Raw genomic sequence first — 12,406 nt, forward strand, 5'->3', positions numbered from 1 at the left:
AATCCTCAAATACTTCAGCTAAGCAAATTCCCGCAATCTAAGACAACTGACGTCATGCTTTAGAGCTGAAAAATTGTGTTTCTCAAGATATGAATCTGAAAGTAGAGAAGGAACAAGAAGCTTGGACTGTCACTCCAACACCTGGATATGTGTTGAAATTTACTGAGGTTGTTCGATTAGCTATTTTTGTTTCAAATATAGTTGCTAGATAACTCTGATTCAGTAACATATTTAAGCTTTTCATCAGTTCTTCAGTTTTTTTTTTTGTATTTGAGAAAATTTGCTTTGGAGGTATACTGCTATTCAATGTTGGGAAATCAATTTTGATTACATTAGCTAATTCGCATCATTCAAATTTTTTCTGACTCGAGAATACATTTGTTCGCGCACAGGGGTTAATGGCAGAAAAAACGGATCAACTTCCAGACTTCGACAAATGTGTATAATTTTTGGGGATATCGATGCAAATTAGTGACTTTTCAAACTGCAGCTACGACTGGATGTAAATTGTTGCCAAAATTAAAAAAAAATCGAACTTTTTTTGGGAATTCATGGAAGGAATTATCTACGAATAAGGAAATAAAATAGGTGTAGGTAATATGGACACAAGATACTGAATTGAGTGAAACATTGGTCAACGCCTTTTGTACTCTTTCTCTTGAAATCGGAGTTATGTTCGCAACAATTTACAGTAGTTCCTCTTTCTTCTAGCTCATCCAAAGTTCTTTTCCTAGAAATGGTTAGATTGAGACGTATCCGCAAAACTAATAGACAATATAGTCGGTTTTAAGTAACATGAATTGCGTGAGCAGCAGGGCTCGGGTTAGGTTTGCTGCAAGAGGTCAGCATAGAGGGAGGACCATCGCTAGCTTCAATCGGACTGAGCGATAAATGGTGCTAACATAGGTCCAACCTCGATTGGTTAAAATAAAATTGTGGTGTGTGGTTTTTTTCAAGTTAGCACTTGATTGCATCTTCCCTGTAATACCTGCAAAGAAAATTTATTGGGTGACATCTATGAACGACACCGATGATAGATAAGGGGCGTGGTATAAGGTACCGTTCGCTGTTATGGTTATTTTCGTGACATAACGGCTTGTACCGTCCAAGAGTGCGGCAGACAACGCTCTGGCCACTCATTACTTCGCTCACATTCTCTGGCTATTGTATAATGAACACATTCTACTGAACACCGTTTCGGTCTGTTCAATTAGGGTGATAAAACCCTATGTCTCTAGTCACCCACTTACATAACATCTTTATTTCCAGTTCGTGCCGAAAGAGAATTTTTAAGGAATTAAGGAATTTTTAAGGAATTTAAGGATACGTGAGAAAAAAAACTGGGAAACTCGCGTACCGTCCCAGTGTAATCATTATCATCTAGCGATGATGATGGTCACTTATCGTGACCATCAATGGTAGATGATAACTCACTGCAACTCAAGTAGGTTATGGGCGTGGCTCGCTTATGCTAGCTGTTGCTTGGTGTGTTTCATATATACTTCGCCTTCATTGTTCACGAGTGGTCATCTAGTTGTGGCAATAAACATTCACTGAACCACCTATTTATTCATTGGAACGATTCTGGCAAAGATCAAAAGAGTGTCAGCTCCCCACACATTTTGCTTCACAATGCAACTCTAACCAAATTGTTTTTTGAACGAGTTTGTGCGCGGTTCTTCTAACAAAGTCGGGATAACGCCACAACTTTGTTTCTCTTCTCTAGTGTTCTTCTGGAAAATCCAAAAAGTTCCTTGCAGTGCTTGAAAACGATCGATTCACCGTGGTCTCAACATTTTCTAGCAACTCTTTCATAAATCATAAATTTCATTAATCGGCCTTTTTTTAAATAACATTTCATGCAGCTTGGAATGTTATTCAGGTGTAGCTTATTTCAGCAGTTCAGGTTGATATGAAACAGGTGTATGCTGAAACAGATGAGCACAGATGTTTCCTCAATGTTTGTCACTGTGAACAACTACCGCCACCAACTGATGATATTGATGAAGTACGTTATTCAAGTAAACCTTAAGAAACTGCTTGTGCTGCGTTTTGTTTTCCAAACTTTGATAAGCAGGATCAATTGGCAGAGCGGATAGACAGAGGTGACATCAGCTACCGTATACCTGTTAGTATTGGCGAACTCGACAGTGTTGTTGACAGCAAAAACAGAAATCAGCCCAAGGTATTGTTAAATGGGCCATACATTTCGTAATTACTGAAGTACGGAATGAAAGCATCAACGGCTCATTGTAGTAGAAAATCTTGTCTATTCAAGTTGTATTACTCCAACTAATCTTTACTTCATTTGTTCGTTATTTGACGAAAGGTTGCTGTGAATCCTTGCCGCCTCTCTTTTTTCTATTTTACTTCACATTCTTAGATTGACGTGTTGGTGAATAGCGTGTTCTACGAGAAACGGTTAGCGCCGCCCGCAGCGAACTTTTTTCGTCATTTCTTTTGCATCGTCATTTGTGATGCAATCCAAGAAAAGGTAATTAGTAAAATTTCTCTCAACATTGGGAAGACGTTTCATTTCTTTTTTTTCATTGTGCAGCACCATCTGAAGTTAGATGCTAATAAAAGTGTAAAGCTGAAGAATCGCACTGTAATGGGATGCATTGAACCTATGAGAATTGCCAAGAGACCGGTGGCTCCCGTAGTACAGGAAATCGGGTCTTCTGTTTCGTTTACAGATATCGAAGTATGAGGCAGTATTTATTTTTTATTTATTTTCTCCGATATATCTGGGAGAGGTTTCACATTTGATCCTTAAGAATTTCACGTTTTCTGATATGAAACAACCAGCTGGCGTTCGAATGCGTTTACTCAAAGGTACTCGTCTACAAGTGGAGCTTAGTTTACAAGACATTAAACAGTTTTCTGTGGAAAGGTGAGAGTCTTTCTTCTGTGGACTTGTTTCAGCCTTTTGTCTTCATGTTGTATAAGATCAGGGAACACTAAACATTTTAGACTTCGCCTCCGTATAAACCGTGATCGCATCATTCTACTTGCCGATAAAATAAGAAGTTTGTATGATTTTTGTGTGCCATTCTACTTAGATTCTGCAACTGTCCAATGTGAACTTAACTCTGACAAGTCAAAATTGGTGTTTTCTGTACATGTTGTTTACTCCTAGATGTTCTGTATTCATATTATGTCCTATGAGGTTTCCTCTTTTTTAGTTTGTCGCATTTTCTCATTTTGATATTGACTAGCAGTGGCACTCAATATTGGTACAGCGGGTAAATTTGTCTGAGTACACTCTCGTTACAGTATTAGAATTAAAGATTTTCAATTTTTACTTTGCCCCTCAAATGATAGTTTTCGAACATGGTGGAAACACCTTCATATTTCTAAATACAGTTTCTGCACAAACGAAATTGCTTGGGTCAAAAAGATCTGGAGCCCGGTGCAATTTCGTAGGCGGCTGCGCCCAATTCGGATCTATACAACTGGCGGTTGCGAGCTGAGACCCTCGCTACTCCCACACATCTGTAGTCCGACTGGAGCTAATAATAGTTCCAGTTTGATCTCTGCTCCTCGCTCCTGTGCGCAGCCGCTTTTGCTGCACCAGGCTTTATGTCGTTTCCATCCAACTATACACGTTCAGCTTCCGATATGTCGACAATAGCGCGCAGCACTTCTCGGATCAGAGTTTTCCAGGTTGGTCGGAGATTAGTCGCACATATTTTTTTTTGGAGGATAGTATCACCTTTCTTCCTAGGAAGACTGCAGCCTGTCATAGACGGGTAAACGGAGGACGGTCCGTTTTAAGAAGTCAGGCTGATTGCTCATTTAGAGAGAAAGTGCAAGGATACATATCACTAGAATAAATCAAATCATAATATAATGTGACACATTTACAAATGAAGAATAAATTTCGAGAGCTTCTTTGACAAGATGTCTACAAAAAAATGACGGCTTTCAGCCAAAAGATTAACTGGAGTTAGCTCTCAAATATGAGGGAATTTCTTCTGCTTCGTCTATAGGATACTGATGTCAAGAGCAGGGATTTTGCAAGCTTCCTCTTAGTTCGGTTTTGTTTGGTCATCCTTGCTGATCATCTCATCTTCTGTTCATGATATCCCTTTGAAAAAAATGTAAATATGTCCAAGAGTTTGGCAGTTAAGATACACGTTATCGTACATCTAACTACATATTATGCATATCATATTTCAACTCAAGGGATAATCTAGGTCATCGAGAAGAGAACATGATCTCCGCTCGTATTCTGACGTATAGACGAGTCAAAACGACTTAGGTTATTGTACTGTTTTTGTTCATGTTTTGCTTTTGAAATTCGGTCAAATTTGCATTTGTTTCTGTTTATGTTATTTTTTTGTTTCTTCGCCTACCTTCCCTACCTTAAAAACAAAAGAAAGAACATTAGCATGAAGCTAAATACACGGACAAAAATAATACGGTAACTTAAGAACAATAGAGAAACAGTGGACTCAAACGACGTGCAGCACGTACGCAACTGAGTGCGTGGCTTCTCTCGAGGCGCTTCGGTGGAGCGGAGCGGCTAAGATTATGGCGAAACCTTTGCTGACACCTACCATCGCTGCAGTTTGCTGCAGCAATAGTCCAAACTCGGTTCCAACTGCTGCCTCCTTCGAGCGCGTACGCGAATGCAGAGCACCTATACTCATGATTCACTTTGTTTTGACCCGACTATACAACATAAATCTACATAACAAAAGAAAATGCGAGAAAGAAAACAAGCCGACAGCTCGCAGGGCGATGCGAGTGGTTAAAAACGACCTGGCTACAGCGCGACCGCAAGTGCTGCTAACTACACTCGTTCTTCATTTCGTTTTGACACGGCTGTATTTTTCATCTATTGGAGTTGAAATATTTCTTTCTAATTCTTCTCTCACTAATAAGTCGTCAACCAACCTTTTTAGCTTCAAAAGGCTTTTCTTTATTTTCATTATTTTTTTTTTGGATTCCTTTATCCATCCTAGGGCTACTAGGTCGGACAATTATCCGCGAATTGCGTGGAATGTGAGGTCTGTAGGTAGTATTTGACCGTTCAGAGCTTCAAACGTTCTCACTGGGTATGTATACCTGAAGTTAAAGCTAGAGGTAATTGGTTGAAAGTGTATCCTTTTTTGTGTCACAACTACTAGCGATTAGCGCTGACGATAAATATTTGGAGTGTATATCATTTCATCATTTGATCGCGCTGTCGAAGCCATCCATGGGCAGAAAACTGAGTTCTAGATGTGGATGGGATTTGTGCTTCGACGGCAATCTTCTACTCTCCAATCCAGTTTCTACCAATTTGAAGCCATTCTCGGAAAAGAATCAGTTTCTGTCAAGGAGAGCATAAGGACCCAGTTTTCAAGAGACGAAGGCCATTTGTTGTGAGTTTCGCGTTCATTTTCTCTGTCATTATTCTTCTTAAATACTCATGGCTGCTTCCATCTGCTAGGTCTTCAGGTGCTCCACCTCTTTTCGATATGAGCGCGTAGGCGCAAGTCTTTGCCCCATGGCCAATCCTCTAATCTGCCTATAGTATTACGAACCCGTACATGTTTGGAAACCGTTGTTGTTCGAGGAGAAGCTCTCATATTGCTTGTAAAGCAGTATCGGTAGAGATGTCTGTGTAAAGCGAAGTGACATCGAAAGATTCCGTGACACAATCTTCGTCAATGCGAGCTTTGCGGAGGTGCTCAATGAGCATGTTTGTATTCGAAAGATAAGAGAGGAACTGTTGTAGTAGCCGGCTGAGGATGATGTTAAGCAACCAGGTACTGCCGGTGGGGTCTCAAATATTGCTTATAATAGGCCTAACCTAGAAATCTGCCGGGTTGTTTGAAGTAAATTCGGCAACGGAGAACTTGTCGGTTTTCATTAGGATGTAAAAAATTAGGGAAGTGAGCCGCTCAGATTTTAATAGCATGATAATATTAGTTTGTGGTTATAGTTATAATATGTTATAATATTGTTTGTGGTACTCTTGCCATGTAGCCTCAGCTACCAAAATTCGAACGCCGAATTCTCTCCCTATACTCGCACAAACACCCTTTAATAAACATGACAACAAGGTACCGGAAGGGTCTGTGAGAGCTACGTAACATTAGCTCGCAGCGTAAAACAAATTTCTGTAAGCGACGAGGGAGGACAGTTTGTTTTGATATCACGTGAACTGGACATGTCTGCAAAAAAAGCTCCACTTTAGAGATATACCAAAAACTATTATCACGCGCCTAAAATGTGACCGACCTGCTTCCCCAGTTCTTTACGTCCTAATCAGAACCGATAAGTTCTCCGCTGCCGAATTTACTTCAAACAACCTCGGCGAATTTCTTTAGGTTAGACCTATTATAAGCAATATTGGGGGTCCTATCGACAGAATATCCTGGTTGCTTAACATCATTCTCAGCTAGCTACTAAAACACTTTCCCTCTTATCTTTCGAATACAAACATGTTCATTGAGCACCTCTTCAAAGAGCGCCTTGACGGAGATTGTGTCATCGAATCTTTCAATGTCACTTCGCTTTACACTCCACCGATGCTGCTTTACATGCGACTTCAGAACTTCTCCTCTGGCAACAAATGTCTCTGAATATATACGGGTTCGCGCTGCAGCAAATAATAGCACTGTTGAGCGAGTGCTTTAGATGCTCAGTATTTCGCTGGTCTGAGCAGTAATATAAGCAGATTTAAGGCTTGGCTATAGGACAAAGACTTGCGCCTACATTAGCCGCTGCTTTGATGTCTAAGGTGGAAAGACCCCTACTTCAATGCAAACTTCCTCTTTTGTACTGCCCATACATAGATGATTGTTACATAATATTCCAACGCAAGCCGAACAGCGCAAGCTGGACATTTGCTTCGATCTCTTGAACAAACAATCCGACACTTTAAGTTCACGAGGGAAAAACCCAAAGACAACTGGCTACAGTTTCTCAGCTAGGTTCATTTACGCAGGAGAAACTGGAAAACCAGTGGCACCGAAAACCGAGTTCTAAGAGCATTCTAATTCACTTTTTTCATTACCATTCGAAGCACCCCTGGATGACCGAAAAGACAGTCACTGAAAGCATGTTTAAGACGGTCGATTTCATCAAAAGGCCGCATTACATCTGTTAAAGTGGCTAATCATCCGGCGGCACATAGCAGACGAGACCGCAATCTCTTTTTTCCTTTCCATTCATTTCGAATGATTTTATTTATTTACCAGCCTGAACGTCCGGCTAAAGCCGGACTTCAGGTTTATTTTGGTGTTTCATTTTGAGGTTCACTTCGCTCGCCTTCACCGATGAATAAGAAATAACAGAAAGAACGTTAGCGACATTTTTTTGGAAAACTATAATTGCTTTTTTCTATCAACGCTTTCTTCAATTTTTTACCCCAAAATTTAAGCATAGATGAAAGATTTTATGGTTTCTCCCTAAACGCTCAGTTTTATATTTGGAGAGCAATCCAGTTTAACTTTACATCTATTTGGAAACATTAATCGAAGTATGAGTTTCCTCCGTTCTCAAGGTGCGATAGATGTGAAGTTTAAAGAAATCGTGGGGGGTAGCGGCGGCGAAAATAAGTTTTTCTTATTTTAATTTTTCCCAAATTTCTTTTTTGTTTTATATCTGTTCCGCCCCATATTTCTTTAGCGTACTTCGGTGCTCACCTTTCATATTGAGTTTTTCTCTATTTCTTATTTTTCGGATATTCTGCCTTTCTTCCTTACTGACGAGTTGAGGGGAAGGCACTTCATATTTCCTATGATTCCGTAGGAAAAAAACATCATTTATTAACACATATTTAAATACGCATATGTATGTATTATACATCTGCTTACTGGGTCCCTCTCAATCTTCTCCACAAGTAGACGGGAAAGCGCATCTGAACAAAATCAGTAAAGCAAAGAAGAGCAGGAAACGATTTCAAAAAACTCACTATGTGGATGAGTAGAAGTAGAGTCGTCCAAAACCAGTGAAGCAGAACATTCGCAGGCGGTGGCATTTCCCTTCTAGGGACTAAAGGTAGCGTTGAAGCTGCTTCTTCTCGAAAGCACACACTTTACTATTCTAGATATAATAAAAAGAATTACAAAGTACATGTTCCTAATGCTACACACAGCGAAAGAAAAAGGAAATTCCTACAAGGAAGTTGCAAGGAAAGGAGTCAGAAACGAGCCTCAAGCAGCGCAAAACAACTAGTCGCATCGTCACCTCAACGAGCAAATTTCGCCCTTAATAGCTTAGTTATTTGAAAACCTAGAAATGGAGTGAAGGGTACATAGCTGCCCTAACTTCCGTCGTTCTATACAGAAATTATCTGACCGGATTGAGAAAATGTGCCCCGAGCTCAAAAAAGTCGCTGTTATTTTGCAGCTGAAAAAAACAGGTTTTTTCTAATTAACTCGCTTAGTTGGAAACCTATTAGTAGAGTAAAGGGTGCCTATTTGCTCTAGAATTTCTCAGTCTATACAAAGGTAACTCGGATGTCCTGCAGAAATGTGTAGTTTTCTCAAAGAGAGGGGAGGAGCACGCTATGTCACATTTGTATATCGATGTCTCTCGAAGAAAAAGAAAGTCTGTAGAAATAAAGGTGGACAACTCAGAAAGGTTGTTTCATAGTACTCATCAACAAAAGAATACCTAAAAACCATTTAACTAATTTAATTAGTTGAATAGTTGTCCTAAACATTGTAAAGAAGAGAAGAGCTCATAAGCCGGCAGATAGCATTAAAGGGAGATTAGTCTTATTAGTCAAGAGTTACCAGAACAAAAAATTCATTTTTGGCAGCGGAGAAATTACTTATTCGATGAAGAGTAACAACAGTAATAGCATAATACGCATTTTCTGCTGAATTGTATTTAACGAGAAAGTATGAAGATGAATAAACAACATCGGTACGATGGAGCAGTTACGAGGACGAATGAGCAACTTTAATTACGAACTAGAAAGAAAAAGAGCACTTGCATACATCATATATGTTATACATTATGTTATGTATAGTTCCTAGCGAAGTTCCCAAAAAAGTGCGGCGTGATGAGTCATCACGAGCAGCTCTTGCATATACATTACTATTTCAGATATTACAAAATTCATACCAAACTGCGCGGATTAATTACAATATAGTGTAAAAGAGGATGGAATTCGCTACAAGTATTTGCCAAAATACCGGACTAAAAGAGTTTTTAAGTTGCAGAAATTCACTGTATCTATCACCATCTTCGAAAGTAGTTATCTTCTTAAATAACTCACTTCTTTGAAAAGCTAACAGTAGAGTGAGGGGTACATAACTAACCTACCTTTTCTTGGTCTATACAGAGCATTCTTGACTGGGTTGAGAAGCTCAAAAAGCTCCCAAGCTCAAAAAAAATCGCTGCTTTTTGCAGCCGTAATAACAGGTTTTTTCAAAATAACTTGTTTATTTCGAAACTTATCAATAGAGTGAACGGTACTTATTTGCTCTAGAATTTCTCAGTCTATACAAAGCTAACTCGATTGACCTGCAGAAATGCGTAGTTTTTTTTTTCAAAGAGAGGAGAGGAGCACGCTATCGTTGGCGTGCTCCCCCCTCCTATGCTTAAGCATTAGGCTCGGATTGTTGGGCCGGAGACTCTACAACTGCGCGTGCTGCTCCCCCCTCCGTTTGATCAAGACAAAAACTTTCCTTAACATGTTATACATTTTCAGATAGAGCGTGAAATGCGGACTCTTTTGGTATACAACACTTAACTGTTCGTTTCGAGTAGGTAGAAAACGAAGCAAAAAACTTATAAATTTGGCAATTTCAATCTCCATTTTCAGGTCCAATTTCTTCTCCTTAACAGTCAATGTGAAATGACAGTTTTGGTACCAGTTTGTAGAGAAATTTCTCGTCTATTTCGGTATACTATCTATTTTCGAGTTTCTTGTCTTCCAACAAAGTACTGGCTTCAGAACTGGAAACATTCAATTTTTGATGCCTAATTTTAGGCGCCAATTTCTCGGCGGAGACGAAATCACAATGAAAGTGTTGTACACCATTAGATCCGCCGTGTTCTGGGGAATCTCCAGAACACGGCGGATCCTTCACTGCTATGCGATTTTTCCTGGACGGAAATATTAGCTGTTTATTTCAGCGAAATTCTGTTGCTATTTAAAATCACGCTCTAACTGCACATTCTCGCTCTGTTACTGGTTCCTTCTCGGTAATGTCTCCTTATATAGTAGCTTATTGCAGTGTGATTTACTGCGATACCTCTACCTCAGCGTATTTTCTCTTTTTTGATTCCTTGCTTTTCAAAATAGTAACGGGCTCCAAACTGGAGACACTCAATTTTTCATGCTTAATTTTGGACGCCAATTTCTCGGCGGAGAAGAACGCATAATGAATGTGATGTATACCGTTCGATTCGTCACGTTCTGGGTTATTTCAAGATACTCTTCAATGCCGTGTGATTCTGCTTCAAACTCTAACCGTACATTCTCGCTCTGTTGCTCGGTGGTTCCTTCTCGGTAATGTCTCCTTATTTAGTAGCTTATTGTAGTGTAATTTACTGCGATAGTGTGATCAGAAGACAGGTAAGTCACTAAGATTTTATTCTCATAGTTAGTATTATTTTATTTTATTTGGTAATTATGAATGAATATTCCTTCTTTTCCGACTGTTCCGTCGTCCATTTGCTTCTTACGTTGAAGCGAATACTGCAATGGAAATACTCGACTTTCTTACATCCCTCAACATGTTAAACTGTCTACCTTTTTTTTCTCGTGGTGACCGTGGGTGCAGCTCAAGTGAAGGGGGTCCCTTCGCCAACGGTCCAAAAGTGAAGGGGGTCGAAGCACCGGCTCCGGCTATAACGTGCTACGTCATATCGCGTAAACTGTTGGCTACTATGTATTGCATTTGATCAGCCGTTCCCAAGTGAGTCTCCTCTTTTTGAAGAATCTTAGCAGCATCGGGAGAAATGCTGGGAAATAAGTATGCGAAAGGACCAAATAAGGAGAAAAGGAAACACATTTCTCTATTTCAAAACATTTAAGAAAAAAATAGGCAAACTCATTGTTAGTGGAGCCTGGTGGAGTTCTTTTTGTGGAGGACAACACGTTCGTTCTCCTACCCCAGAAAGTGAAGAATCCTCTCATGACATTGACTGTTTATGTACAGGGTTTCGACTATCAACTTAGCTTAAGGTGGAATGAGCACGTTGGGATCCAGAGCGAAGGTGACGGAGGACTTTGAATAAAAGGGTTCACCAACTTTTGTGATTCTCGAACGACTAACCATCATAATCTAGAGAAGACCAAATTAGCTAGAAGACGCGGAAGTCAATAAGAGGAGGTTATTCAGAGATAGTTGAGAAGTAAGTAACATGACGGAACAGATCGAAGGGAGGAATAACGGCAAGTTATTAGTATCACTGTTACTGAATGACCTTCACTGACAGAATCTGAAAATTGCAATAATAGAGAGGGAGAACATACGGCTAGACATCAACATTCAAACACTGGCGTATGTCAATTTTATTCAAACTCATCTTGAATATTCTACTGTGTTCGGCTTTAAAAACATCTCGAGGTAAGAGCTCCAGCCATCTTACAGTTCTGTAGAAAAAATCGTTGAACATAAGCGAGAAGTTCTTATGTTGAACTTTTGCGTAATGTAAGTTGAAACCACCACTTCTTTCGCCAGTAGATCTGAAGTACCAATATTTGCTAGGCGCTAACTTGGTTTCTTTTCTTAAGATTCGAAAGTTAGACTTCCTGACATTCTTCTGAACAGCATGCGGATAGAAGTATATCTTTGCTTTTTTTTTGAAGGTATCCATATATGATAGTTATATTCGAGATGAGATAAGACGAACGATTTGTATAAACGAGTGAGAATAGTTGTATTACTGGAGTGGGCAATCCGAAATAGCCGAGAAAGGGAAGAGTATGTTTTCCGTACAATATGTTCAATTCTAGTATCAGTTTGTTCTGAGAAGTTGAGATTATCATCGAAAAAAACTCCGAAGACTTATAGAGAAAACACTTTAAAAACTCTCTGGAAGCATTCTAGCGTTGTACATAACAACCAAAAGTCCAACCATGAGTTGCAAGGGAAAATGCATCGTTGTGATCAAAGAGCCGGTGCCGTATCAAGCCTATGCGGGTTTTGACCTACGGGGAAGGGGAATCGTCATCAGTTACTACTAGCGGCGAAACTCAAACAACCGGCGATCTTCTAACAGCTACAGAGCGCTATAGTGGTCTGCTTCTCTGACATTGTCTTTGAGCAACCTCTTTGATAAGTCATTTCCTGTGGTGTGACGAGGCGTTTGAGGAGATTGCACGTGTCTGTGATGTTTCACACCTTTTTACTTCTTCAATCCCCACTGGCACTTGTAAATATAAAGCGATATATACTATTTCATTGCATCGTATTGTTTGTCTTCGCATATCATGATATACAAT

At 39.7% G+C, this 12,406-nt stretch overlaps 1 protein-coding gene across 3 annotated transcripts in view; it reads left to right on the forward strand.

Annotated features, from left to right (window-relative positions):
- Nucleotides 1–89: 89 nt before the first annotated feature.
- RB195_014475 (uncharacterized protein) overlaps nt 90–12,406 on the forward strand; it is a gene marked incomplete at both ends in the record, with an annotated part of 28,312 nt that continues 15,995 nt past the window's right edge. Inside the window, 9 exons of one of the 3 annotated variants that reach the window (XM_064204769.1) lie at nt 90–167; nt 1,907–2,008; nt 2,078–2,185; nt 2,384–2,494; nt 2,558–2,704; nt 2,778–2,893; nt 2,974–3,109; nt 3,529–3,666; nt 5,230–5,372. In XM_064204769.1, the coding sequence (XP_064060648.1) occupies nt 90–167; nt 1,907–2,008; nt 2,078–2,185; nt 2,384–2,494; nt 2,558–2,704; nt 2,778–2,893; nt 2,974–3,109; nt 3,529–3,666; nt 5,230–5,372 (1,079 nt within the window). Of the gene's footprint in view, nt 168–1,906; nt 2,009–2,077; nt 2,186–2,383; nt 2,495–2,557; nt 2,705–2,777; nt 2,894–2,973; nt 3,140–3,528; nt 3,667–5,229; nt 5,373–12,406 lie in introns of those variants that run through there. The other 2 variants (XM_013451426.2, XM_064204767.1) reach the window with 2 other exon arrangements.

This window comes from Necator americanus, chromosome V (genome assembly GCF_031761385.1).
Source record: "Necator americanus strain Aroian chromosome V, whole genome shotgun sequence".
NCBI lineage: Eukaryota > Metazoa > Nematoda > Chromadorea > Rhabditida > Ancylostomatidae > Necator > Necator americanus.